The following is a 27,502-nucleotide window of genomic DNA, read 5'->3' on the forward strand; positions in this document are numbered from 1 at the left end:
CTCTTGTTTTCAGGGAAATGGGAGTGTCCTTGGCACCAGTGTGACGTATGTGGGAAGGAAGCAGCCTCCTTTTGTGAGATGTGCCCCAGCTCCTTTTGCAAGCAGCATCGAGAAGGGATGCTTTTCATTTCCAAGCTCGATGGGCGTCTGTCTTGTACTGAACATGACCCCTGTGGGCCCAACCCTCTGGAACCAGGGGAGATCCGTGAGTATGTGCCTCCCCCAGTGCCACTGCCTCCAAGTCCCAGCACTCAACTGACAGAGCAGTCATCAGGGATGGCTACTCAAGGGCCCAAGATGTCTGATCAGCCACCTGCTGATGCTACCCAGACGCTGCCAGTCTCCAAAAAAGCTCTGACAGGGACTTGTCAGAGGCCACTGCTACCTGAAAGACCTGAGAGAACTGAGTCTAGTTCCCACCTTTTAGATAGGGTCAGAGACCTTGCTGGGTCAGGGACCAAATCCAAGTCCTTGGTATCCAGCCAGAGGCCACAGGACAGGCCACCTGCTAAAGAAGGACCAAGACCTCAGCCATCTGACAAAGCCTCTCCAATGACCAAGTCAAGCTCCTCACCCTTAGTCAGGTCCCTGCCACTGGAAAAACCTCTGGGAATGATTGACCCAAGGCTGGATAAATCCATAGGTGCTGCCAGCCCAAAGTCCCAGTCAGTGGAGAAAACCCCAGGCCCCACTGGCCTGAGACTTTCACCACCAGACAGACTGCTGACCACCAGCAGTCCCAAACCCCAGATTTCTGACAAGCCACCAGACAAATCCCATGCCTCTTTGACCCAGAGACTTCCACCTCCTGAGAAAGTACTATCAGCTGTGGTCCAGTCTCTGGTAGCTAAAGAAAAGGCACTGAGGCCTGTGGACCAGAACACTCAGTCAAAGCACAGAGCTGCTTTAGTGATGGATCTCATAGACCTAACTCCTCGCCAGAAGGAGCGGGCTGGTTCTCCTCATGAAGTCACACCACAGGCAGATGAAAAGATGCCAGTGCTGGAGTCAAGTTCAAGGCCATCTAGCAAAGGTCTGGGGCATATGCCACGAGCTGTGGAAAGAAGCAGCGTGTCAGATTCCCTTCAGCCCGCTGGAAAAGCAGCAGCTCCTTCAGAACACCCTTGGCAGGCTGTTAAATCATTCACCCAGGCCAGACTTCTCTCTCCACCTTCTGCCAAGGCTTTTTTATATGAATCAGCAACTCAAGCCTCAGGAAGAGCTTCTGTGGGAGCTGAGCAGACCCCAGGACCTCCCAGCCCAGCACCGGGCCTGGTTAAACAGGTGAAGCAGCTATCTAGAGGATTTACAACCAAGAGTGGGCAGTCCTTCAGGTCTCTTGGGAAGATCCCAGCTTCTCTCCCCAATGAAGAGAAGAAGTTGTCAACCACAGAACAAAGTCCCTGGGGCCTGGGAAAAGCTTCACCAGGGGCAGGGCTTTGGCCCATAGTGGCTGGACAAACACTAGCCCAGGCTTGCTGGTCTGCTGGGGGAACACAGACATTATCACAAACTTGCTGGTCCCTTGGAAGAGGGCAAGACCCCAAACCAGAGCAAAATACAATTCAAGCTCTTAACCAGGCTCCTTCTAGTCGCAAATGTGCAGAGTCAGAACAGAAATAATACAGTAAATATCACATAACCAGGCAAGCTGTCCCCAGGGTACCATTTGGGGCGGGAAATCTTCCTTTCTTTTTCCTTTTTGGAAAACAGACATATTCCCACACTTCCACTGTTCTTCTTTCCTTCTATCCCAACACTCAGAACTCTCGTGACATTAGCCCATGGGGACTTTTGGTTGTGTGAACCGTGTATGGAAATTCGTCGGGCCCCAGTCAAGAGACAGACAGACTTGAGTCTCTTTGCCCTGACTTTTACATATGGTCAACTTAAAATAAAAAGTCCACTCTGGAATCAAGCATGGAATTCAATTCCACTGGTCAAGTTGGAAAGTATAGGGGCTCTCAAGGCTATTTCCCTGGCCCAGCAGTGCCCCATTGAGAACACCTGATAAACCTTTAGGAGGATCTGATGTTCATTCAAATCATTGGCAGTTTCTTAAGTATTGATGTGTGCTAGGTCAGGAGGCTAGTCATTTGTGTGAGACAGGATTAATAAGGCCTGATCCCAATGAGCCTAACTTGACTGCTTGGGTCTCCAGGCAGATTTCAAGGACCTCTGGCCAGGAAACAACAGAAAGTACTGCTAGGTCATGGGTTTCCAGGTTCGTTCTCAAGTGTGTGTGTGTGTGTGTGTGTGTGTGTGTGTGTGTGTGTGTGTGTGTGTGTGTGTGTGTGTGTGTGTGTGTCCGTCCCAGAATGTGTCTGTATTGAACATGTTTCCTGGTTGGAACATGTATGCATGTGTGTAGCTCTTCTCTATAAATGGAAGGGTGCTACATCAAGGCCAAGGTGAGCTATTGGCTGGGGCAGCTGCTGCAGCCTCTGTGTATTGCAGTCTGAAGATTTGTCCTTGGAGGAGCGTCTGGTTAGAGGGAGCTGGTCTCTGAGAATGTAGTGTCCCAGAAGTGGACAAGGGCAGTTGGCAAGCTTACCTTTCTTTTCTACCAATAATCTTTGTGTGAGAACCTACCCCATCCACATTTCCTCAGACACTCAGGTGCTTTCAGACTTCAGTCTCGGGCAGTGGACAGAGGGAATTTCTGGCAAGCTCCTAGCAAGACACACACCTTCAAGAAGAGTGTCAGATCCCAATCTCACGCCCTCCTACCTGAAGAGAGGGAACCCTCTCCACCTCCCTGTGAATTGCTGTGCTTTCTGTTACAGAGAGCATGTGCCTGGTAATTTTGCTCAGTGGCAAGCCAGAACCCTTCCCCAAGACTGGACAGACATGGTGTTTGGAGCAATGTCCAATCTAAGAGATGACTCCTCATAACTGCTGATTATCTGTTACTGCTGCCCTGAGCTGGGGCCCAAGGGCTGGGAATCTGTTGGTGCTACCCTGCCCTGCCATTTCCCCAGCTCACAAACTCCCAGCAGGAAGTGCTGTTTGGCTAGTTCTATCAAAACCACCTGCTCTTTGTCCTCAGACCATGTGTTTACCTATCTGCTTTGCCAACAAATGGCATCTCCTGGCCCAAACATCTGGCCTTCCTGTCTCAGTTACAGCTTTTCCACCCTCAACAGGATTCTGTTTTGCGCCAGTCTCCTCAAGTTCCTGTTGAGGTTAGCACCCATCACTTCTCAAGAGGAAAGGACAGTGGTGGTTATAGGAGCATTTGTGCTTTATAGAAAAATTGAGAGAGTTTCCGCTTTTATTTCCCCAAGTCTGTCTCTGGGGTGGAGACACTTGAACTCAGGCAGAGAATGAGGCTAGGACAGGGCTGTCCCGAGGTTGGGGCTAATCCCTGCACTTCACTAAGACCTCAGAATCTCCTCTCGGAATTACACCTGCCTAGTTCTCCCCTTTCATCCTCTCTTTCCACATCATCAGAGTGAAAAAGCTCTTGTGTTCAAAAGGAAGAGAAAACATAAAGTATCTTATTTTCTTTTAAAAAAAATTTTAAACCATGAAGAAAATATTTTTAAAGAAATTCACCCAGGACGTTAAAGTTCACTATATTACGTATTTATCATGTGTGAGAATATAAGTATATAATTGCAGCTAGTCGGCCCTCCCTGATTTCTTAGGTTGTGTGAGTAGGTTTGCTTGGTGCCAGTCCTGTGCCCTTTGCTCTCCTGTCATCTGTAGTTGTGATCAGAAGATCTCTGCACTGCAACGTCAGTCTCCTTTCACTGTTGTGTATTGATTACCGTAGCTCTGTTTCATGAAATAAACTGTGAACTGGGGGGTGGGGGGGCAGGCTATGTAAAAATTTTAAGTGGAGAAGTTTGGTCTTGACATAGCTTCTCTAAAATAGGTTTCAGTAGGTAATTGGCTTTGACAGCTGTCTAGAAATGTCTCACAGGGCAGGAGGGAGGGTTGGGGGTCACAGCTGGCCACTTGTGTTTTGTTTTGATATTTCCATTCACCACCATTCTTTGGAGCCTTCCTTCCAGACCTGCTAGGAAAACATCCTCTGAGCTGTGTACTTGTGGGGTGGAGGATTTCGGGTGAGGAACAGTCTTTCTAGTGACAGGCACGTTCTATCCAGGGCCACTGAAAGACTCTAGGTTGCTGAGTGGAAACTAGACGTTTGAGCAGAGACCCACAGATAACAGCATGAGAACAGAGTTAAAATTGGGCACTGGTTACTATATCCTTTAGCAACACCAGTGCTGGGGGGCAGGGTTGGGTATGACAGTGGGAAGAGGGTGACCTTGCAGTTCTTAGGGACTGCTTTTGAATCATATATAACCCTTTCTTTGAGGGTGTGAATTGGCAGCAGAGAAAATCTTATTAGAAACTTATGATCTGTGAACAGGTGGTATTTTGGCATTGGCATTTGGCTGGGTCCTTGAAATTTGGATGGCCAGAGACTCTGCCTGTGAGACAGCACCCAGGAAGTACTTTCCAGGGTCAAGCCAAAGGCAGAAATGCTCCTAGTAGTGACTAAAACTTCTCTTCTTTAGTTAGAGAAACAATAAGGGAATGGTTGAAATTTGCATCCTTCATTTGTTCTTCCTGTTGGAGCCAACCCACTTTAATAGAAGATAGCCATCATTTAAACCCCCCACCCCCAAAGAAAGTATTTTAGACGTCTGCTTCCCTAAAATTACTGAGTTTGAAATTATTTAAGTCACTGTGTCAATTTTTTTTTAAACCAATTCTGCATCTTTGGTATTCATACCCTCTACCCCACACACTACAGTCTGGGCTTGAAGTGCAGTAGTGAGCCTTTGTGGCTCTGCACTGTCAGTTCACTGAAGCTGGACTTCCAGGTTGTATTCCAGTATTCCAGAACTGACAGGAAGGATGTCTAGGTTGTCCATGTAAGGCAATCAGGAGAGCATTGAGTTAGATGGGTCTTGACCCCCCGGCTCCAAAAAATTAAGTTTTCTCAAACTAGTTATTATTACCATCCTCTTGGGGATGTTGTCATTGGATAAAAAGAGGCACGGTGTCCTCACCTCCTAGATCAGAGGACAGGAGCAGCAGCAGGAATTTCCTGTTGTTAAAATTGACCTATTCATGTTAAATACCCCAAGTCAGTTAGACCTAGGTAGCTACTGAGGAGCTTTGATTGGCTATGACCAGTTTGCCCTCAGCTGAGCTTCTTAGGTCAGTGCAAAAGTTCTATAGTGTAAATTGAAATACAAATAATTGCTTTGTAAACAAAACAATGTAATGATGGTGCTAATCTCATGGTATAAATAAGCACTGCCAAGGGTTGAGGGAGTGGTGACGTGAGAAACCTGGGTTCCCCTCTGGGAAGATAATTTATATAGGTTCCTTTCAGCTCTTTGAGAGAGAGAGGTGGCAGGCAGAGCATCATTGATGCCTGCCAACCCAACCCTGGAATGTTTAGTACAATGTGGAGGTGGAAAAGATGTTCCCATATCCAGATGATGGCCACTGAGTTTCTCAGGGCTAGAGGTCACCTTGTCCATAGCCTTTATCCCACCCTGCCTAGGACAGGTTACAAGAGAACTATGGGTATGGGGTGTCCATTACCTTCTGCTTCTCTACCTCTTCCCCTCGTTGCAGCATCTCAGTTGCTTGTGAATAAGGGCAATGTTTCTTAAGAAAGTTGGAAGAGCTTATTTTATTTAGACAACTACAACCTCAAAAGAGATGTTTCCTTACCAACATAAGCAACATATTAAACTCTTTTGTGGTCCTTCCCCTAGAGCAGCCTTCCTGTGACTTTAAGAACACCAAACGATAAGGGGCTCCAGGAGTAAGCTTGTGGGAGCTTTTAGCACAGCTACACAGAGGCAGACACAGGGGCAGAGTAGAGACCAAGGGTTCTGGTGTTGTGGTCTCCAGGGTGTGGTGGTCCGCCTTGTGTATGTAGGTGAGTGTGGAGGTTGGGTGGGTACAGCGCCTAGGAGCTCATGGAAAAGCAGCTTTTTAGGTCTTGGTGAAGAAAGCTGACCAGAAAGCTCTATTTTTTAAATGGGGAAAAGGGTTCAGCCAAGGTCCATCACTGTGTTCTCACCCCCCAACAGACTGTCAGCTGGAAGTGAACCTCCTAGTAAAAAAGAGGGGAACCCTGTCTAGGAGTCCCCATAAACATGTACTGTAATTCTTTGTATATAGAAAAAAAATTACTGTAAAGTAAAGTTTAACTTTACTCTTATGGCCCTTTGCCCTGTGTTTTTATTGTCTCTGGGGAGATGTAGCTTAAGACAGAGGACTGTGGTTTGGGGTAAGAGCAGGAAGCCAACATGAGCCCTTCAAGCACGTGAAGACTTCGTGGCTGGTGTTAGTTTCAGTCTCCTTCTCAGGAATGCTCTCCCTGTCAAGGGTTTGTTTTTGTTCTGTTTTGTTTTTCAGCATAGCCCTTGGCTGTCTTGGAACTCAATCTGCAGACCAGGCTGGCCTCAAACTCAAGCCTCTGCCTCCCAATTGCTGGGATTAAAGGCGTATACCACACTCAATACCACACTCAAGGGTATTTTGAGGAATTATTTTAAGGAGAAATGAAACCAATGTGTTAGGTTTTGTTTTTGAGACAAAGTCTCACTATGCAGTCCAGGCTAACCTCAAACTAGTCTTCCTCCTGCCTCAGCTGCCCAGTTGCTTGGATGACAGGAATGTACTATTACACCTGGTGCCAAAATGCCTTCTGGGCAGGAATGGAACCAGGTTGGTAATTCTGAAATCTTCAAAGGCAAGTTCTTTGACTGAGGCCTAAATAGGAAAGGGCCCCTAGGTGGGGCCACACCCTCATAGTAACAACTGGAAAGGACTGCAATACACTTCCTTCTGTTTAAACAGGAAGTGTTAGCCCTTTTTACATTTAACATCTAGGTTTTCAGTGTATTTCTGATTCTAAACAAATAGCAGTTGTCTCAATTTTCTTTTTCTCTTCATTTACTTAGAGATGTTTGTTTTGTTTGTTTTTTGTGGGGTGGGAGTACACTATGTAGCTGTGTTGGCCTAGAACTCAGAGGCCCACCTGCCCCTGTCTCCTGAGTGCTGGGATTCAAGACAGGCCACCACTCTGTCTTCAAGTCCATTTGGTTTGGTTTGGTTTGGTTTGGTCTTTTTAAATAGTGTGTGTGGTGGTGGGAGGGGGGTTGTTTGTTTTTCAAAACAAGGTTTCTCTGTGTAGCGCTGGCCATCCTGGAAATCAATTTGTAGACCAGGCTGGCCTCAAACTCAAAGATTAACCTGACTGCCTCCCTAGTGCTGGGATTAAAGGCAAGCGCCACCACGTCCCAGTTTTAAGTCCTTAAGCTAAATTGGATCCATAAGGCCTTTTTGACTTGCAGAACTATAGATTGCCTCTTGTTAAATTCATTACAGGGTGTTCCTGGGAAGCTTAGGACTGAGTCACAGCCCTGAGCCACAGGTCTAGACATGCTACCAGAAGTAGAGCTGGCCAAACCACTTGTCTTGAGGTTGGTAATGGCTGAGCCTTTCATCTGTGAGTACAACTTAGGTGCTTTCCTTGCTCTTCTCATGAGCTTTGTACTCCTCCATCCCAGCCTCTAAACCTGTCTTCATCCCCATAAAAGAAAAAGTAACTGCGGTATCATTAAGTGGTAAAGTTCTTGCTGGTATTAGAAGCCTTGGTGGTTTGCTCTACATGTACATATACGTGCAAGCGCACATGGACGTGGGGGCATGAGAGCCCATTGCTTCTCCATGATTTCAGTGACTAGTTACTTGCTTTCCATGTGGTAAGTCTTCTAGAAAGTGAGGCCAGGCAAGTGGCCCCAGGAACAACTGGGTGTTGTGATACCCAGTGCACACCGCAGGGAAGGGGCTCTGAGTCACAGTGCATCAATTTTATTTACAGTTCAGAAGCTACTTAAATAATCTGTGGACAGAAGTTCTGTCCAGGACAGAAGCCTGGGATTAAAATCAGCCCTTATCCCTCTTCATGCCCACAGTCTGCCCAACACTGCCTCCGTTCCATGGGCCAGCACAGGCAGGTGCCACCTCTGCTGCCATGGGCACCTGGAATAGCTCAGACACTTGACCACGCCAGCCCAGACAAGGATTGGGTCCAGCCCCTCTGGGGAACTCATGTAACTCCCCCAGGCCAGATGAATCGTGACTCAGTGATGACAACAGCTGTAGAAGTAAGGGTTTGCCTTCTGGCTCAGATCCACACCTTTGTCCTCTGTCAGAGAGAGGTGGCTGCTTAGCACCATTATGGTGGGTGATCAGGTAAGTCACCCACAGGGCTAGAGACCATGAGCCTAGAGGAAATGTTAGAGGGTAGGGAAGTACACACCTGTCATCACCTGGAAAGCAGCCACACTGACGTAATCCTCTGCCACTTTCTGGAAGAGCTCGTCTGGCAAGCAAAGATCAGTGAGGTCCTGGAGCCAGAAGCCCCAGAACTCCCAGTGTTCTGCCTGCTCCTCTGACAGGCCCCAAGACAACACTCACCCACACTCTGGCCTGTCTTGCTGGATGTTTCAAAGAGCTGGGCTTTGATATCTGCAAAGAGAAGTGACTGAATCAGACCTAAATATAGCTAACAGTTCAGTTTCCAGGATCCCACGGGTTCAAGAAGGCCAGAAAGCAGCCAAGGCTGTCGGTCTTCTGTCCTTGTAATCCACTCAAGCAGGTATTACCCGCCCCCTGACACACACACACAACCCCCTCCCCATCCTCAAAGGCTTTAGAACAGCTACTATCTGCATAGTCTTGGACATCATGGAAGTCTACACGACGGCGCCGCCTGTCTTCCTCCAGCAGGTCACTCTTGGTGCCACACAGGTAGATTTGACAGCCCTATAGCAGAGGACAAGGCTGAGGTTATTTTTACAGAATAGCCGAGTCCCTGTCGCTGATCCTGATCCGTGAGATCTGGCCACCTACCTCTTCTAAACTGCGTAGCTCCTTCACCCAGAACTTCGCTCTCTCAAAGCTGCTGCTGTCAGTGAGGTCTTGGTAGGGTCAGACAGGAGACACAACCAAGGATCAGTGGATTCCCTCTGATGCTGGCCTGTAGCCCAACCCTTACTTGAATAGGACAGAATCCAACCCCTTACCATAACAGACAATGGCAGCTTTGGCACCCCGGTAATAGATTCTGCTCATGGCTTCGTAGCGCTCAGATCCTGCTGTGTCCTGGGAGGTGAAGGGAGTTAATGAGCTTCACAAGACTACGAATTAGGTCCGCGTCTTCCAGACCCCCCTTTTTTAGATAAGTGAATGGGTGTGGGGAAGGAAAAACGACCTCTATGAGGCTCCAGTTGGCTAGTTTAAGAGGCAAGACATTAAATCTCGGGGATGGTTTTGCTCAAGACTATATCCCGCAGGAACCTACCCAAATACCCAGAGTCACCGTCCGGTCTCCAACGCACATCACCTTGGCCACGAAGGCAGCCCCGATGGTCTGCAACCAGGGAAGAGATAAGAGTCGAATGCAGGCCAGCCCCCTTCTTCCCATGCCTGGTCCGGAGGGGTACACTCACGTTCTGATAGGGGCCCACCAAGAAGCGGTCGTGCACGTATCGTTCCACTAGGCTCGTCTTGCCCACGTATTCCTTGCCGAGCATAACCACCTTGACGTCCACGCGCTGCCCGCTCATGCTCCCGGAGCCGCCTCACCCACGTCAGGGTCTGCGCGGCCCAGGCGAAGTCCAAGCCTCAGACACTAACCCCAAGGGCCTCGCACCTCGCAGGTCCCCGGCGCCTCGGCCCGGGGCGCTCCGTCCCTTGCAAAGCCGCGGCGCGGGGACGCGGACAGCGCCCTCCACCGCGCCGCCGGGCCCTACGCCGCTCACCCGCGTGACTGCAACTGCGGCTCCGCTGCGCCGGGGTTACCGACAGAAACCGAGGTCCCCGCAGCTAACTTCAACCCGCACCTCCGGGACTGGACGACAAGAGGTGGGACGTCCGGTCACGTGACGCGAGCGCCGGAAGTGGCCGATCCTCCGCGGCCGGCGCCGGAAGCGTCGCGCAGTCTTATAGTCCCTCATGGCGGCGGTAGGGACCTGGGCGCGGCGCCGCGGTGACTGAACTGCGAGCCTGGCGGGCGTGCACCGAGATACGCGCCCCCCACCCCCGGGCTCTTCACCCTGATGCTGCACGGGTGCTGAGCCCGCCCGGGTCGGGACGATGGTGAAGTATTTCCTGGGCCAGAGTGTGCTCCGAAGTTCCTGGGACCAAGTGTTCGCTGCCTTCTGGCAACGGTACCCGAACCCCTATAGGTACGTGGCGGTGGGTAGAGCGAACTGCCCTCCTTTCTCCGTTTGGAGATCGGAGTGTAGGCTGTCCTTGAGTATTGGGGCCAGGAAAGACTGGACAGCCAATCTGACGTGGGGTATCCCTGAAACTGTGGCTCCAGTTAGGGCACAAAGTCCTTATTAAGATTAGGACCAGGCCAAGCCTGCAAGGTCCTCGAAGAAGACTGGCCAGCTTATGATTTATGTGAGGCTCTAGAGTTCTAATTTGTGGTCTCAAGGTGGTGAGACAGGAAGAGGCGGCGGTATGGGAGTTATCTTGGGGTTGGAAATCCTGGCGATGGCCTGCTCACCTGCCCGTAGCGCTCTCTAGTGGTACAAATCTTGAGAGATTGGAAAGCCTCAGAAACCAGGTCAGGGAGGGGGAGGGAATTGGAATTTGCCCCCGGGGATAGGTTCAGTATACTCTTCACTCTGAACCCGAGTCCAGAGCGCTGTCAGATTGCAGGAAGCCATGAACTGGAGGCTCCAAATGGAAACCCTAGTAGACAGCTTCTCAGGAGCAGACTTCTGAGAATCATCTTTATTTTAACACCTACAGCAAACATGTCTTAACGGAAGACATAGTGCACCGAGAGGTGACCCCCGACCAGAAGCTGCTGTCCCGGAGACTCCTGACCAAGACCAATAGGATGCCACGCTGGGCAGAGCGACTGTTTCCCGCCAACGTTGCTCACTCGGTGTACATCCTGGAGGACTCTATTGTGGACCCGCAGAATCAGACCATGACTACCTTCACCTGGAACATCAACCACGCCCGGCTGATGGTGAGACCACCTTTGGTCCTTCAAAATAGTTGCCCTTCAGATCTCAGAGTTGTGGAAACTACTGTGGTCTGAAGCAAGTTTAGAATGATAATGAGCAAAGTCTGTAGAGTTATTCCCTCAGATTGCCCCTTTTCGGTTGGTCCGTCTTTCTGTGCCTGTCCCTTGCATCTCAGATGGTGGGGGAAATCACCTCTTTTCAGAACTTGTTTCAAGTGCTGTGCACAAAACACTTGGTTGGTGTGTGACATACATACATACAGGGTGGGCTTTCAGGAATGATGGGGGAGGGGAGGAGACAGTGACTTGACAGGTAACCAGCACAGTGGTGTGTTTGTGACTATCTGTGCTCTTCAGGAAGTTGCCACTCACTTTGATAGTAAAAGCTGTGATTATTATCAGATGGTTTTGTGTGTGTATAGACTATCAGGAAACAGAAGGCCTAGAAACACTGCACATGTCTAGATCTATAGGCCCTAAGCAAAACCCAGGATCAGGCTGGACTACTGGCTGATCCCAAGAGACTGTGTTCTACTTTTAAGGGTCAACAGAGAAGTTGTAGAGGCAGAATGCCTTTTTTTTTCTTTATTTTTGGTTTTATTCGAGACAGGGTTTCTCTCTGTAGCTTTGTACCTTTCCTGGATCTCGCTCTGTAGCCCAGGCTGGCCTTGAACTCACGGAGATCCACCTGCCTCTGCCTCCCGTGTGCTGGGATTAAAGGCGTGCGCCACCACCGCCGCCACCACCCGGCTGAATGGCTTCTTTTTGGGCCTAGGGATACATAATAGAAAGAACTTTCTTTTCATTGCTCTCCCCTTGTGAACGAGGCAAGGATCACCCAGTGTCGTGTGCAGGAATGTGGTACTGGCTGGGGCGGCACCATAGAGACGGGTCTGAGTCTGTGGAAATGGGCAAAGCAAAGGCTGATTTCCTGTGCAGGTGGTGGAGGAGCGCTGTGTTTACTGTGTGAACCCCGACAACAGCGGCTGGACCGAAATCCGTCGGGAAGCCTGGGTCTCCTCTAGCTTATTTGGCGTCTCTAGAGCTGTCCAGGTAAGAGATTTAGGGGTTGGGCCAGGCTGGGCTCTGGGTCCCTGAGCAGCTCTCCCATGTTCTTCCCTCTCCCGCCAGGAGTTTGGTCTTGCCCGGTTCAAAAGCAATGTGACCAAGACGATGAAGGGCTTTGAGTACATCTTGGCCAAGCTACAAGGTGAGAGCCCTGGACACTTTGTGGGGGACTAAGGGACCTTCACTGTCAGTGGCTAGGATGATCCTACCTCAACTTGACCAGTGAGGTGTTGTGCCAGTCACTGCCCAGATCTGAGCCCGAGGCTCTTGTAATGTGCCTGAAAGGGGGGGGGGGGGCTGTCAGGAAACAGGACGATACTCCATTCCTAAGAAGCCTGGCCCATAAACAGTGACTGCCATGGTTGAGGAGGGATTGAGTGGGTCTTCTATTCGTCATCTGAAGCCAGCCTCCTGTCATTTGCCACAGGTGAGGCCCCTTCCAAAACACTTGTTGAGACAGCCAAAGAAGCCAAAGAGAAAGCCAAGGAGACAGCACTGGCAGCTACAGAGAAGGCCAAGGACCTGGCCAACAAGGCCGCCACCAAGCAGCAGCAGCAGCAGCTGGTGTAGCTCCCTCTCCTTCTCCTCAGTGTACTTGATTATTAAAAATCCACCTCCAGCCCTCTCTGCTGTCTGGGTGGTGGGGTAGGGCGGTGTCCTGGTCCCCATCTGCAGTACACCTGGCTGAGTGTCTCCTGAGCCCAGCCTCCTTTTACCCCGTTGGGCAGAAAGGGTCAAAGCAGTGTGCAGGTGAAGTGGTCATACATGATAGACTGTACGCTCCACGAGGGCAGGGCTCCTTGTTTTATTCTCTGAACAATATTTAGCACATAACAGGCACTCAATAAACACTTGATTTGATTGGCCCCAGTTCCGGAGTCAGATAGCTTTGGTTTGGATCTGGACCTCCCGCAAGTCACATGGCTGCCTCGGCTCCACAAACAGCAGCCGCTGCACTGTGTTAGAGGCGCACTGCCCAGCACAGGACCATGTTTGGCAGCTACTGATCTTATTTCCTCTTTTCCAGTTGTGGCTGGGACTTCCTCCATCTCATCACGCAAAACCATGGACGGGAACTTACGAAAGAGGATTTTAATGAAAATACTTTGCCGTCTATGTGGGGCAGAGGCCTGGGGCTTTGCCCAGGAACAAGAGGTCTACAGGCTTCCTGTCCCGTGGTGGGCAGCAAAGCAGAGCCAAGGGCTACCTAAAATGCCCTGGGGAGTGGGGAGGGTGGCCGGGGTTCAAGCTCTGCAGCTGAGTCCAGAGAGCCCTGTGCCCACACAAGGGTCTCTGTAGCCTCCTCCAAGTGGCTCTAAGCAGACCTTGGGGCTTGTGTGGGGCCACTGCCTGGCAGGCTCAGTCCAGAGGGAGTAAAGGCTGCTCTGGGCAGCCAGTGTCATAGCCAGGTACTGGTGCCGTGTGAGTAGCTGAGGCCCTGGCCAGGGCTGAAGCTCTGAAGAAGCTCATTCTCAGTCCCGAACACCAGGCTCTCCACATCCACCTCCACATCCTCTGCAGAGAGAAACCCATCAGGAGCCCCGCCTACACGCCCCCACCCAGCCCTGCCCCTGTGGGGCACTCACCTTGGTCCGAGTCCGAGCGCTCCGAGGACAGAACGGAAGAGTCCAGGCTGTGTGCTCGCAGCCGTTCACGCTCTCCAGCCCCCGGCAGCCTCTGGAGCTGTTCCAGCTGCTGCTGCAGACTCTGCTGTTGGCTGCGAAGCTTCTCCTTGAGCCGCTGGGCCTGCTGCTCCTGCTCTTCCAGCTTCTGCAGAACCCCCAGGGCAGGGACTGGGTCAGCTGCCCAGGGCCTGGCCTTTCTATGGCCACCAGGGCCTTTGTCTGTACTAGACAGGCAGCCACATAAACGGACCCAAGATGGTTTCACATCCTCCAGGAGGCCACTACCTCCTGCCTTTCTATCTACATAGATCTGTCTTTATGGCTGTGGATGGCAGGATACCCCAATCTCAAATGCCTTTCGGGCATAGTCACATAATAAGGTGGAATATAATGTCAGTACAGACTGGCAGACTGGCATCCTAACCGGCAAGACTGGCCAACAAGACAGAGCCACCTGACTGCAGCTCTATTGCTGCGCACAGTCTGAGCATGGCGCTGTCCGATTGGTCTCCATTTACATGGTGGAAAACCAGACTTTTCATGTCAAGTGTACTTGGAAGCACTGCCACCTAATTTAAATTATTGGACTACAGGCTAGAGGCTACTGGTTCACTAGGTGAGCAGCTCCGTGGTAAGGTGTTTGCCTAGCACGTGCAAGGCCCTGGGTTTGATCCTTCTCCCATACTAATAACTTTGTTTTTTTTTTTTTAAGAAGAGAATAAGCCAGAACACTCAAGACAAGGTACAGAAGGATGTGTGTCCTCACTTAGACTAAGATGTAGGGTTCAGTTACTACCAAGGCAGAGAACCCTGGGAAGCTTGCAGAGTCCAGCTTTGTCTGTGGTAGGCAGAGAGAGAACCCTAAAAAGATGTTATGGGGCTGTGTGAAGCCCAAAACCTCAAGGCCTGCATTAGAGAGAGGCTTGAGTTCCCTAGGTGCTGAGGCTGCCCTGTCAGAGTTTCCAGCTGGAGATGGACCTCAGTAGATCTACATGCAGCCTGACAGACACCAGGCCAGAAGGGAAGCCTAGGAGGGGCTGCCAGGAAGGCCCCTGGTCTTGCCATGTGGCGTCCGACACCTGAGTAGCACATTTCATCTACCTGAAAATGAGGTCAAAGGAGCTCCACGGGAGAAACCGGAGCCTATGTGACAACCAGAACCATGAAATGACAGCGTGCACCTATGGACAGTGTAAATACATCCCACAGCCACGCTTTATTTGCTGATGGCACTGATTGCCGTGGCCCTTGACTAGAGCCTGACAGCAGTGCTTAATAAAGGTCTGTTGATAAGGCAGGTCCGGCATTATCTTGGTTCTGAATCTGCCTCTCACCTGTTGTACCTCCAGTCTGACTGTGTCTCTGTTTCCTCTCATCAAATGGGCCCAGAAGGCAGGAAAAATTCTCTTTTGTTTCCAAGGCAGCTTCTAAAATGCCCACATGGCTGGCACAGCCTGGGCCTTGGTATCTGCATACCCACTCCTGTCCGCCAGGGGGCCTGCAATCCCACCCAAGCAGTGACAGGGCCAGGTGGGACCAGTTAGCGGTTCACCTGGGTCCTTTGCTTCCAGGCCTCCAGCCACCTTCATGGTACCAGCGGAACCCAAACCCAGTAAGCCCGGAAGGTGGGAGGAGAGGGCACCAGCCCTCTCCAGTCCACCAAACGGTTTACAACAGACTATTTTTAACAGCCATATACTCTCGGCGGAACTGAAGAGGAAACACTTGTGGAAGATCTAACAGCTAGGACCTAAGTAATACCATAACAAAAGGAATGTTTACAAGGCCTCAGAACAGCCCAGTTTCTGCTTTCTTCCCATTTGATAGATTTGGAAACTAAAAGCATGTGACTGTCTCAAGTCACACCGGATGGGGGCAGGTCTCAAAGCTCCAGCCAGGCCCTCCACACCACATCATCCCACGATCTAAGAAGGATACTGGGAGCCAGACAGCACCTTACCTGGATATGCATCCTGGCCCGGCGCAGCAGGCTCAGTGTGGTATATCGGGTACAGTCGACCCCCAGGGGCATCTGCTGCCTCAGCTGCTCCAGGCACCGCTTAAGCTGGGCCCTCCTGCAGGTAAAGGGGTCTGGAGGGCAGTGCCAGCCCCACCTCACCAGGCAGAGGGATAGCAAGGGAGGAAAGGTCTGAGAGAAATGGTCTTTGGGACCTGGTCCTGTCAGGGCCAGGTTGGCACTCACCTGCGTTTCTCCAGCTCATTGTGCACAGACCTGCCAATGCCAAAAGGAGATGAAGTGAGGGGCAGTTGGCACTGCCCCAATCCTCAGGCCCAGGCTATTGGGTGGCTCAGCGTTCACTACAGATATCTGTGCCAAGTAAGCCTTTTGTGAGGGCTCATCTAGGTACCAAAACCCCAGGCAGTGACAAGACACATACACCAGAGGATACAGGACACCTGCCCAGGTAGTTGTAGGGTCTCCCCTGACAGCCAAGCAAGACGGGGTCCCTGGACAGATGTGACACCTGATCCAAAAGCAAGTCTGCCAGAGAAGTCAGCCAAGGGGAAAACATTTAACAGGAACTGCACATGAAAAAGGACGAAAACGCAGAAGTCTGTAGGGGAGCTCAGGAGTGTGAGTGGAAGGGGAACTCAGAACTATCTTGTTACAGTTCCTGGCACATCAAAGATGCTCTAGGAGTCTGTGAGTAGAACACACACACACACACACACACACACACACACACACACACACACACACACACACACGTCTGGAGAGAGGGCAGATGGAGTAGGGTACCTGGCCCAGAAGGGCAAACAGAAGGAAGTGAGAAGAGGATCAGATGGGCCAGCTGAAGACTAGCGCCCCTCCTCACACTGCCCCATCCCTGCTCACCGCCCACTGTTCAGCGCGCCAGGAGTTTGCAGGGGTCGCTTCCTCCTCCTGTAGACAGCCCGGGAGCTGTAGTGCGGACACAAGGACGCGTAACCGTGCTCCGCCTCTGCCAGAGAGAGGACCCAGCTCGTCAGCCAGAGCCCCTGGCACGGCGTGATCAAGGAAAGGCTTTTGGCGCCAGAACCCTTTCTTCAATCACTCCCTGCTCTGCCGCCCGCGAACTCCTGTGGATGTGCGGGCGGCAGCGCGCCAGCTGCCCTCAAGCCGTGCTCTGTCCAAGTTGGGAGCCAAATCCTGCCCGCGCGCGCGGGGTCTGTCCTCACCTCTCTCGCGCCTCTCCAGGAACTCCGCCGCCTGCAGCAGGACCTGGATGTTGCTGGCCACGGGCTCCATGTCGGCGACAGCCGGCGGCGAGCGGGCCGGGGATGCTGGCCCTGGCGGCCGCGGAACCACTTTTGTTTCAATGTAACTGACACGGTGCCACAAACAGAGGGCCCGCCCCGCCCCCGGCCGCCCCGCCCCGGCCCCGCCCCTGGGAACCGCGGCCGCCCCGCCCTGCCCCGCCCGTCCCGCCTCTTGCCGCCCAGTCTATCTCAGTCCGCAGCTCCTGCCCCTGGTGACAAGCGCTCAGCCGGGCCGGACAGCCTGGACGCGGGCCGCTGCGAGCTGCCCACGCTGCTGCCACCCGCAGTCGCGCGGGCCTGGGTTGCACGTGCGCGCGGGCGCCGCCACATCCACGGGGCGGGCCGCGAGCCTCCGAGACAGGGTTGGCTGGCGCGCGGCCCCGCCCTCTCCCGCCGCGGGGCCCCGGCTCGGGCGGGAAAAGCCGCAGGTTTCAAATTTGAAAACCCGGACGATGAGGGCGGGGGCGAGCGGAGAAGGAGGGCGATGCGCACGCGCCTGCGGAGGGGCGCGGGCGCAGGACACGGTGCGGTCTGTCCCGCATCTGCCCCTCGTGGGTCCTCGCGGGGCTTCAGCTTCCACCGTTGACTCGAATGAGAATCTCTCCTGTCTCTCCCGTCATGTGCTGGGACGCTAATGTCATCGTGAGTACCTCGGTAGGTAACAGCTTCCCAAGCCAAGGCACGAAACACAGCATCTGGCCCCGGATTCTGGAGTGACGGAATCGGGTTCTTCTCCCGTCCCTGCTAAGTGTGACAACTCGGGGACCGTGAGACAGCGTTGCGGAGGGGTCAGAGCTAAGGCCTGTGTAGTGCTCCGAAAGCACGCAGCCCTCTCCCATTAGGGCCATTGCAACCCAACAGCCCGCTCCTGGGAGGCCCATCGAGACCAAGACTGCCAGCCTCGCGGAGAAGGCTGCTGGAACAATACCGCCAGCGGGAGCCACACCTAGTCAGGAAGGGTGGGGCGTTCTGAGAGTCCGCTAGAGCAGAGAGGGGAGACTGAAGAGTTGGCCAGGCAAAGACAGGTATGTGCCAATCAGGCCCCTTCCGAAGAGGCTTTCTGAAGGGTCACTGCCAGAGAAATCAACTGTTAGCCAGGAACTGCTGCTGTTATGTAACCGTCTGTAGATTGAAACTTTGTAGCTATGGGGAAGAGCTGCCCAGACACAGGACAGGCGGGCGGCCCCTAAAACCCCCATCAGCAGGCAACCTCGTAAAGCCTGAGGATGAATTCCTTTTGGAAGAGAGTGACATAGGGTGTCATGTCCAACAATCAAGCTTCAAACTCACTATGCAGCCAGAGATGAGCACGTCCTGATTTTCCTTCCACCTCCCAGCTACTGGGGTTACAGATGAGCACCATAGAACCAATCAGTGTCTAATTTTATTTGTCTAAGACAGCACACACACACAGTGCAGCCACAAACCTCACCATACATCTGGCACCCAGGCGGACTCAGAGCAGACTGGACACAGAAAGGCTCTCCAAGAAAAGGTCCCGCAGAGGGAAGGGCTGGTGATGTAAGTAGGGCCTTCACTGAATAGGAACTGAGCGGCCACTTCATCCTCTGAGCTGCGGGGAACAGCTGGCCCAATGGTGCTAGAAGTCAGCCTAGCCTGAGGCCTCCCATGAATATGGGTCGGGGCCATCAGTCAGCAGCAGACAGGCAGAACACTTCCCAGGGAAAGGGCAAGGTGCTTGGAGGCCCCTGTGAGAAAATGCTCCAGCAAATGCTTTGCAGGCCCAGGCCCAACGGAAGCCCCAGTATTGTGCTCCATCAGCAGGAAGAGTACTGTCCCTAGATCCCCTGGGTGCTGTGCTGCCGGGGGTCCACAGTCCTGTCAGTTACAGAAATCGGGGTGGGCTTACCTTGTTGCAATTTACCAGGTACTAGAGTCCAAGATGGACTTGTGCCTTGGATGAGAAGGAAGACAGGGGTTCCCAAGGAAGACAGCCTTGCATCTCACCCTACAGATAGCTCAGGGGATAGCCCCCCCCAAACCCTGCACAGTCCTCTCTGCAGGTGGGAAGAGTTAGAGACCAGGGTGTGGGGACCTGGCTCAGACCCTGGACTCCCTCTCAGCTTTCCCTTGCTGCAGAGCAGCCGTCCTTAGCACAAGTGATGCCCTGCTAAAGCCTGTGATGGGCCCGACAACCCTCAGGCCCACGCTGGGGCTGGGCAGTACCCCTTCCACTGCCCCCTCAGCAGATCCCGCCTTTACCCACTCCCTGCCTCTACCAGCTGCACTCAAATGCCACCTCCTCCAGGAAGTCTCCAGGCTTCCCTCCTTCCATACACACTCTAAAAACACCAATGATTCTTGTCCCTTGGGGTCAGCTCTTATACCAGACCATGGCGCATGTGCTGGGGACTGAACCTGGGATCTCGCATGTTCTTAGCAGTGAGCTGACCCAATGAGCTACACCAATAGTTTTAAATATCAAGAGTAGCTGGGGCAGTGGGGGCGGTGGTGGCGCATGCCTTTAATCCCAGCACTTGGGAGCAGAGGCAGGTGGGTCTCTGTGAGTTCGAGGCCAGCCTAGGCTACACAAAGAAACCCTTTCTCAAAAACAAACAAACAAACAAATATCGAGCATGACCAATGTTTCCTGCGCCGGGAGTGGAACTTTGTCGCTGAATGCTGGCACAGCGTGTGTGAGGTCCGGAGCTCCACCCACAGCACTCCAGGAACGGCAGTGAAGACCCCTGTTTCTTCCCGCAGCTACCACTTCCGGCCTTCAGCACTTCCTGCCCACGTCACTGCCCCCAGCCTGGGATGCTTTCCTTGGCATTTAGTGCCTCCATCAGATTGGCCTGTGGCCATGGCTATGCGGCATTTTCTTGGTTGCTAATTGCTGTAGGAGGGTCCAGGCCACTGTGGGCACTACCATCCCTAAGCAGGTGTGCCTGGGCTGTGTAAGAAAGGCAGCTGAGGGGCTGAAGAGATGGCTTAACAGTTAAGAGCACTGACTGCTCCTCCAGAAGACCTGGGTTCAATTCCCAGCACCTCCATGGCAGCTCACATCTGTCTGTAACTCCAGTTCCAGGGGATCCGACACCCATAACAGAAAACACCAATGCACATAAAATTAAAAAAAAAAAAAAAGGGTAGCAGAGAAAGCCGTGGAGAACAAGCCAGTAAGAGGTGTCCTTGATGGTCCTGCCCTGTCGTCCCTCAGTCATGGACTGTAACCAATAAGGTGAAATGAGCCCTTTACTGTCCCCGAGTTGCTTTTGGTCAGAATGTTTATCACAGCAACAGGAAGGCAAACTAGGACACTGCTATGTACTGTACTGTTTAGGGAAAAAGAGGGAGGAAAAGTCCATGTGCCTGGAGCAGATGCAGCCTCAGTAGGCCTAATTACCTACAGAGCCATCCAGTACGTTGGATGCAGAGATGCGAAATCCAAAGGTATGGAGAACCAGCTCTACCGAAATTTCCTGTTTCAAACCAGAACAGAAAAAAATATCTATTGGGTTGTCTTAGTACTGTAGATTTTTAGATGTATTTGTTTTATGTGTATGAATGTTTACCTGGGTTGTCTTAGTACTGTGGATTTTAGATGTATTTGTTTCATGTGTATGAGTGTTTACCTGCATGTGTACCATGTGCGTGTCTGCAGAGGTCAGAAGAGGGGGTCTCACCTCCCGGATCTGGAGTTGTGAGCCACCATGTGGGCGCTAGGCACTGAACCCAGGTCCTTTGCAAGAGCAATAAATGTTCTTAACTACTGAGTTGTCTCTCCATCCCCAGATCAGTTTTTCCCTTTCTCCACCATCTTCCCCTGGCCCCTTCAGAAATCTTTTCTTTAATCACTAATCAAGTTCAAGTGTTTCCCAAAAGAACATACTGCAGCCCTACCTCCCAACAACAGCTGTTGCTCTCTTTGGAAATGAGGCCTGTGTAGAATTAATCATTGGAGCATGGTTGAATATGATTGGTGTCTTCATCAAAACAGGAAGTCTGGAGACAAACACGTATGCAGGAAGATGACTGTGTGACCACGGCATCAGAGACGGCCGCGGTGAGTCTGCAAGCCAAGGAACTGCAAAGACTGGAAATCAGCATTAGCTAGAAGGGAAAGTCACACTCTAGAAAAAGGGTGGGGTGTGGCCCTGCCTCCCAGCCTCCCTGTGGGACAGTAACAGCCTGTTGTTTGGGCCACGAAGCTTCGGTGCTACCGCAATCCTAAACCAATGCAAGCCACTCCTAACATTTATTTCACCTGATTTTCCCATTAGGCTGTATGGCCCATCGTGAAACAGCTTTTTCCCTTGTTTTAAAAAGGTGTGTGTGTGTGTGTGTGTGTGTGTGTGTGTGTGTGTGTGTGTGTGTGTGTGTACACAGGCATGTGGGTGCCACAGCCACATCTGGAGGTTTAAGGACAACTTTTGGGGTGATAGCCCCCTCCCTCGTGGGATCTGTGTGAAAGAGTTAGGACACAGGGAAAACGGGCTTCCTGAGGTGCTGGCTTCTTGTTTCAGGAAGACGCTGCAAAGGGAAACGTCAAGGAGGGAGGGAGAGCTGGGTCTCTGAACAGGACCGGGAGTGGAAGGGGAGAACACAGAAGTCCTCCAAACACCCGTCCGTTTAGTGGACTCCGGGCCTTAGGCGCTTTCCCTTCCACAGGGGTAAAGTTGCTTTCGCGGCTCAGTCTCCGGCATGTTTGTGCATGAGCCCAGTGACCCCCTAGACGACTCCAGCACCCAGTTACATTTCTTGGGGTCTCATCTGAAACTCAAGAAGACCGCTACTCAAGGTCATCGCTCTGACTACAAATTGTGCAAGAGGCTTGGGAGTGGCCATGACCACCCAGCACACCGAGGGCTCCTTTGGAGCAAGGGGCCCTTCCCAACCTCTACCACAAAACCCCAGTCAGCCCCTGTCTCCACTGGGAGCTAGAGACAGGGCAAACTGGACCCCACGAGACGAGCATCTTCCTGGGGAGGAAGCATGGCAGAGGGCAGAAGTCTCACTGCAGACACCTGGAAAGGTCGGTGGGAAGGTCATTCTGCCCTGCAGCTGCCTCCGCCTGCAGCCAACTTTAGGCCCTGGAGTAGCCGGGTGTGGGCACCTGGGGTGGGCTCTGTGGGGAGGAAAGACTTGCTCAGCTTTCTTAGCCTTTTCTTGAGCTGCTCTAGAATGTAGGCAAAACCTGAAGAAAAAAAAGGGGGGGACTCCCCGCCTGCTTTGAGTTTGAGGGAGTGGCTGCCAGAAATTCAGGAGGAGACAGTGTGGTGGTCTGAATGGGAATGGCCCCAGAGGCTCGTACATTTGCAGGCGTGGTGGTGGAACTGTTTAGGAAAGATTTGGAGGCGTGGCCTTGGAGGACATGGATCCCTGGGGGTGGTGTTGAGTTTTCAGATTCCCCAGCCAGCTTGCTCTGCCTCATGTTTGTGGATCAAGAAAAAAGCTCTCAGCTGCTGCTCCAGCGCCATGCCTGCTGCCATGCTTCCTGCGGTGGTGGTCATGGACTTTAGATTTCTGAAACTGTAAGCCCCAAAGAAGTGCTTTTTTCTTAGTGAGACAGTGTCTCCCCATATCGTAGTCTTAGCTGGTCTGGAATTCACTATGTAGACTAGGCTGACCTTGAACTTACAGAGATCCTCCTACCTCTGGCTCCCGAGTGCTCATAAGGTATGTGCCACCACACCTGGCAGTACACTTACGTCTGTAAGTGGCCTTGGTCATGGTGTCCTATCACAATTGGAAGGTAACCAAAACAGGCAGCTCAGGGGAAAGGCCTGTCTCTGTACGAAGGCTTCCTTGGGTGTGGTGCCCTGAGGGGCTTTGGCGCTTGTCTGGAACCCACATGGTCCTTGCTCTTCCTTAGCACTTTCAAGAGTATCTGTGGATGGTCTGTCTCAAGGCATTGTCACACTGTATGTCACCTTGGAGGGAGGGGGCAGGAGTGGCAGACAGCGTCTCCCTTAGCTGGATTGTCTGATGGACGACCACTCTGACCTTACAAGTGCCTCCTCCACAGACATGACCCTTCTCCAACACAGGCTCCCCCATGTCCCTGTCGCATGAGCAGATGTTTCTGCTGGCCTTGCAGAGGACACTGGCCTCTGGAGGTCCCCGAGCTGACGGGGAGAGGGGAAGAAAATGCCAAGAGTGTTTGCTCAGGGTAGGAGGCTTGCTTAAGTTCAGGGCACTCAGTCCTTGAGGGGACCCTCTGCCTCTGTGTCAGAGATTCATGTATTTACTGGGCTTTTTGTTTGTTTGTTTTTGAGACAAGATCTCACTCTATAACCCTGGCTGCCTACCAACCTGACTGGTCTAGTTACTGATTTCAAAGGAAACTTAAGTTTTCCCAGCCTTGTGCCTCTGTCACAGTGGTTCTCAACCTTCCTAATGCCGCAGCCCCCTAGTGTCGTTCCTCATGGTGTGGTTGCCACAACCATAGAAATTATTTCATTGCTGCTTCATAACTGTAATTTTGCTACTGTTATGGTTTTTTGTTTGTTTTATTTGTTTGTTTGTTTTTGTTTTTGTTTTGTTTTTTTTCCAAGACAGGCTTTCTCTGTGTAGTTTTGGTGCCTGTCCTGGAACTCACTCTCTAGACCAGGCTGTCTTTGAACTCACAGAGATCCGCCTGCCTCTGCCTCCCAAGTGCTGGGACTAAAGGCTTGTGCCTCCACCGCCCAGCTTTCCTACTGTTGTGAATTATATCATAAATATCTGTTTTCCAATGGTCTTAGGCGTCTCCTGTGAAAGGGTCGTTCAAACCCAAAGAGGTCGTGACCCACTGCTCTAGCATGAAGATAACCAGGGCTAGGAAACATCAGTTTCCAGTAGCCCGGGGCCCTGCGTTAGACAAGCTTCTGCCATTACCAGCCTGCTTGGGTGGGACGCTCAACTTGTCCATCCCCCAACTCCCCCCCCAACTCCCCCCCCAACTCCCCCCCCCCAGCTGTCTTAATGCCTGTTCTTTCTGCCTGGCATCTCCAGCCCCATTTTTCTCGGTTCTTTGCTCCTTGTTGCCTGCTTTTGCTTCTGCCCCATCCTGCCCTGGGCACCCCGGCTTTTGATTTACTCTCTAGTTTCTATGAGGAAAAAGCATTCCGTTCTCTGTGGATTATGGGTGCATGTGGTAAATTACCCAGCACACTTATTCTCCTGGCTTACAGATTATGAATTTGAGGGGGAAAAGGGTCAAAGGGAAGGAACCGTTACTCCAAAGGTTTTAGTTTTGGTTTTTCAAGACGGGGTTTCTCTGTGTAGCCTGTAGACCAGGCTGGCCTGGAACTCACTCTGTAGACCAGGCTGGCTTCGAACTCACAGAGATCCGCCTGCCTCTGCCCTCCGAGTGCCGGGATTAAAGGCGTGCGCCACCACCGCACAGCAGTTTTTGTTTTGTTTTGTTTTTGAATTCATTAAGGCCACAGGGTATTAAAGAGCCTCATGGAGCAAATCTACCAAACAGGCCCATCCTCTTTCATGGTCACTGAGGAGGGAGAGAATACAGGTACCCATGCCCATGTTGGCAAAAAGATCTGGAAGATGTCCAATAATTTTTTTTAAGTTTTATTATTTTATGTATATGGTGTTTGCTTGCATGTATGTCCCTGCACCATGTGCATCCCTGGTGTCCAAGGAGGCCAGAGAGGGTGTTGGGTCCCTAAAACTAGTTACAGGTGTTGTGAGCTATCATGTAGGTGCCGGGAAGCGAACCCAGGTCTTTTGGAAGAGCGGTCTATACTGTTAGCTGCTTAGCCGTCTCTCCACTCCCACCCCATGTCTTACAGTTGAGGAGTCATCCACAAAGGTTCCTCTAGACCGCGTCCTTAACCATTGAGATCTTCTGGATCATTCTCTGCACGTGGGCCTGGCCTAACCAGAGTATTAAAAAGTGGCCTCTAGTGGGAAGCAGCAATCAGACTTTGTAACTCCTTAATGAGTGACAGACAGGGTAGACCATCTCCACATCTCCACACTTGGGAGCAGATGCTCCTGTGGGCAGAGAGCTAGACGAGGAGGATTTCCTGCTGGGTGAAGCCTGATAGGCTGTTACAGGGTCCCATGTTTCTGCCAAGTGTTGTCAATAAAGGAAGCGCTTTCAGAGAGGCCCCCAGAAGCGATGGAGGAGCGCGTCAGATGTGGGAGAAGCCACTCTTTACTGTAAGGGCACGAGAACAGGAAAGGCTTGCGTGCTAGGACCCTGGTATCAGACTGTTCTGAGCATGGACGGACACACACACACACACACACACACACACACACACACACACACACACACACACACGGACTCTCCTCGGTGCGCACTTCCCACGGTTGTGGCTGGCGTGGCGTCTAGTTCTTCTGCCTACCTTGTCCCCAATGCTGCTTCACCACCTGACCCACCCCTTTAACCTGCCCCTGGCCTGGTCACTGTGGCCAGGGCTTCTCCAGAAGTGGGAGGGTATTGTTATCCTGTGACAGTGTGTTGTTACAGTTGGGACAGACTGGTTCCAAGATTCCCAGTGTCGCCACTCAGCTGCCTTCTCCAACACTGGGCAAACCCAGACCCTTAGAATCTTAAAAAAAGCCCAGATTTTCTTCTGTCAGGAGACTGACTCGGCCCCAGTACTCTGGATGCTTCCTTACAGGAGGGTGAGGGAATTCAGACCCACTTATGTTCACAACCTTCTCATTAGAGGAGCCTAAAGAAAAAACAGGGCATCGAGTTTTCCAAATTGTCTGCTTCTAATTGCACACACACAAACTTATTGTGGGCACAGGCTTCCAAGTAGTTTGTTACCCCAAGTCTAGGCAGGAAGAGTCTCTGTGTAGTGAGCAGGGTAAAGGCAGATACTTCTGTTGGCCGGACCCTCCTTGACCATGGGTGAAAGAGGGTGTCAAACTGGTAAGGCTGGAAAAATTACAGCCAGTCTTGGCCCAGGACCTTGTGGAAGGAGGTCTCTTGATGAAAGGCCCCACCATGGCAATGTCCAGTCACGTGCTTGGGGTCATACTGAAAGGCACAAGCTGAGGTCTGGACAGACTCAATGGAGGACCCCGGGTTCAAGAAACAGCCCTTTAGGACCTAGATGAGTAGCGTCCTTATGCCATCTTACAGCATCTCCCTACCGTCTCATGTGACTCCATTTGTCCTGCCGGTTGCTGTCTGACTGGTGGGAGAGGCCACTACTCAGGACCACATTGCAGTGGCCTCTAGCATTCTCCCCCACCCTGCTCCTGCAGGTAAGAGCCACAGGTGTATACTGCCCACCGGATTTTTACCACAGCTGTGTGAACCAGCCTCAGGACCATGTCATAAGCACCTCTTCTCAGCAGGAAGCAGCTAGAGTGCTCATGAACAAGAGGCAGGCCCACTATTACTTTATAATTACATTTCTTCTCTCCCTCTCTAGAAGCCATCCAGGAAAGACCTCACAGCAAGCCTGTAGTGGGTAGCCATTCCAGCTGTGATGGTGACTTCCTGTTCTTGGAAGACATTGTGAGAATAGCCAGGAAGGCACTGGGATAGAAGTCTAAACTGGACCAGTGGGGGAGGGGAGGACTCAGGGGGCCTATGGAATAACTTAGCCAGAGTCACCCATTCCAAACGCATAAAGCTGTTGCCCGGACTCTCTCGCTCTCCACAGCCTGGTCTTCTATCTCCCCTCGGTGTTCAGGTTCATGTGTGCTGGACTATGTTCTGCGGCAGGTGACTCTTACATGTGGACTTAACTTAGGTCATGAGGCTTGCCTAGGAAGTGCCTTTAACGGAACTGTGTGTACTTATCAGGTGCAGGCCAGGGTGGACAGGGGACAGGGGCTGGGCTGCTTTCAGCTGTAACAGAACACACAACTCACACTTGTTTGAACAAATAGGTATTTATTTCTTTCACACAACCCCCCCCCCCAAGCAGTTGACAGTCTAAGGCTTGAGGCCCCCTATCTCACAGGTGAATGCTCGTTCCAGCCCTCAGTCACGGGTATTTCTGCAGCCTCAGGGTTACCACAATCCAGGCAGAAGATGAGAGGACCCTTGAGTCCTCCAGCTCTGCTGAGCCCCAGGGTTCACATGACCTCCCTTGGAAGGACACTAGGAAGAGAAGCATCCCAACCGATGAGCAGAGAAAGTGACTGTACCAAGAGTGGGTGTCTGGGGGCCCGCCATGGGTGCTGGAGGATGAGTGAGTCAGAAAAGCTGTGCTGCAATGGGTGGAGACGCCAGGGCTGGTGACGTCAGCACTGCGCCCCTCCTGCTTCAGGAAAGTGCAAAATTTTAAAGGCAAAAGTTAAAAACCTTTAGGAAAACCATCTTTGGAAAAGATTAATAAATGCCATGTAAATGTAGAGTGCACATCAATGACATCATTAGCAAATCAGGAAGTCTAGCGTGTGGGAAGGAACCAGGAAACTGAAGATAGGGATCCCTGAACATCAGCAAGAGAAAAAGGGTCAGTACTAAATCATCTAGCAAGCACAGGATCAAGTGGAGACCCACAGCCTGCCACAGAAAAGCACACAGCAAAGCTTTCACACCCAAGCTGAACTCTGATGTCAGGTGCTAAGG

At 51.9% G+C, this 27,502-nt stretch overlaps 4 protein-coding genes across 7 annotated transcripts in view; 2 read left to right on the top strand and 2 right to left on the bottom strand.

Moving 5' to 3' along the window:
* Nsd1 (nuclear receptor binding SET domain protein 1) overlaps positions 1–6,202 on the top strand; it is a 113,929-nt gene extending 107,727 nt beyond the window's left edge. For all 3 annotated transcript variants that reach the window (XM_006976804.4, XM_042278528.2, XM_015995706.3), the window contains one exon: positions 14–6,202. In XM_006976804.4, the coding sequence (XP_006976866.1) occupies positions 14–1,623 (1,610 nt within the window). In that variant the 3' untranslated portion in view covers positions 1,624–6,202. The remainder of the gene's footprint in view (positions 1–13) is intronic.
* A 1,642-nt stretch (positions 6,203–7,844) lies between these two features.
* Positions 7,845–9,646, bottom strand: Rab24 (RAB24, member RAS oncogene family). 2 transcript variants are annotated; one of them, XM_076573403.1, is made up of 8 exons: positions 9,504–9,646; positions 9,356–9,424; positions 9,078–9,156; positions 8,905–8,972; positions 8,718–8,817; positions 8,474–8,520; positions 8,312–8,374; positions 7,845–8,197 (listed from the first exon to the last, which is right to left on the bottom strand). In XM_076573403.1, exons 1-7 carry the CDS (start codon positions 9,618–9,620, stop codon positions 8,318–8,320), a joined length of 537 nt encoding a protein of 178 aa, XP_076429518.1. In that variant the 5' UTR covers positions 9,621–9,646; the 3' UTR covers positions 7,845–8,197; positions 8,312–8,317. The 2 variants fall into 2 exon arrangements, with proteins under 2 accessions (XP_076429518.1, XP_006976868.1); XM_006976806.4 differs by having other exon boundaries at positions 8,470–8,520.
* Positions 9,647–10,061: 415 nt separating this feature from the next.
* Positions 10,062–12,976, top strand: Prelid1 (PRELI domain containing 1). The gene is made up of 5 exons (XM_076573402.1): positions 10,062–10,241; positions 10,816–11,041; positions 11,978–12,091; positions 12,170–12,248; positions 12,534–12,976. Exons 1-5 carry the CDS (start codon positions 10,150–10,152, stop codon positions 12,674–12,676), a joined length of 654 nt encoding a protein of 217 aa, XP_076429517.1. The 5' UTR covers positions 10,062–10,149; the 3' UTR covers positions 12,677–12,976.
* Positions 12,977–13,183: 207 nt separating this feature from the next.
* On the bottom strand, positions 13,184–17,070 carry Mxd3 (MAX dimerization protein 3). Its single transcript, XM_006976801.4, has 6 exons — positions 16,912–17,070; positions 16,589–16,694; positions 15,935–15,964; positions 15,692–15,806; positions 13,693–13,876; positions 13,184–13,621 (listed from the first exon to the last, which is right to left on the bottom strand). Exons 1-6 carry the CDS (start codon positions 16,979–16,981, stop codon positions 13,506–13,508), a joined length of 621 nt encoding a protein of 206 aa, XP_006976863.1. The 5' UTR covers positions 16,982–17,070; the 3' UTR covers positions 13,184–13,505.
* Between the last annotated feature and the right edge of the window lie 10,432 nt (positions 17,071–27,502).

The sequence above is a fragment of the Peromyscus maniculatus genome, chromosome 5, assembly GCF_049852395.1.
Source record: "Peromyscus maniculatus bairdii isolate BWxNUB_F1_BW_parent chromosome 5, HU_Pman_BW_mat_3.1, whole genome shotgun sequence".
In the NCBI taxonomy this organism is placed as follows: domain Eukaryota; kingdom Metazoa; phylum Chordata; class Mammalia; order Rodentia; family Cricetidae; genus Peromyscus; species Peromyscus maniculatus.

What these genes read in the sequence shown, in the direction of transcription:
- Prelid1 (XM_076573402.1), top strand. Translation starts at nt 10,150, where the DNA reads ATGGTGAAGTATTTCCTGGGCCAGAGTGTGCTCCGAAGTTCCTGGGAC. An exon ending in GCGTCTCTAGAGCTGTCCAG is followed by an intron (nt 12,092 to 12,169) that starts GTAAGAGATTTA and finishes CTCTCCCGCCAG; the next exon opens with GAGTTTGGTCTTGCCCGGTT. An exon ending in CATCTTGGCCAAGCTACAAG is followed by an intron (nt 12,249 to 12,533) that starts GTGAGAGCCCTG and finishes CATTTGCCACAG; the next exon opens with GTGAGGCCCCTTCCAAAACA.
- Mxd3 (XM_006976801.4), bottom strand. Translation starts at nt 16,981, where the DNA reads ATGGAGCCCGTGGCCAGCAACATCCAGGTCCTGCTGCAGGCGGCGGAG. An exon ending in CCTGGAGAGGCGCGAGAGAG is followed by an intron (nt 16,695 to 16,911) that starts GTGAGGACAGAC and finishes TCTCTCTGGCAG; the next exon opens with AGGCGGAGCACGGTTACGCG. An exon ending in GGCGCGCTGAACAGTGGGCG is followed by an intron (nt 15,965 to 16,588) that starts GTGAGCAGGGAT and finishes TGGCATTGGCAG; the next exon opens with GTCTGTGCACAATGAGCTGG.
- Rab24 (XM_006976806.4), bottom strand. Translation starts at nt 9,620, where the DNA reads ATGAGCGGGCAGCGCGTGGACGTCAAGGTGGTTATGCTCGGCAAGGAA. An exon ending in CGGTGACTCTGGGTATTTGG is followed by an intron (nt 9,157 to 9,355) that starts GTAGGTTCCTGC and finishes TTCACCTCCCAG; the next exon opens with GACACAGCAGGATCTGAGCG. An exon ending in AGCTACGCAGTTTAGAAGAG is followed by an intron (nt 8,818 to 8,904) that starts GTAGGTGGCCAG and finishes CCTCTGCTATAG; the next exon opens with GGCTGTCAAATCTACCTGTG.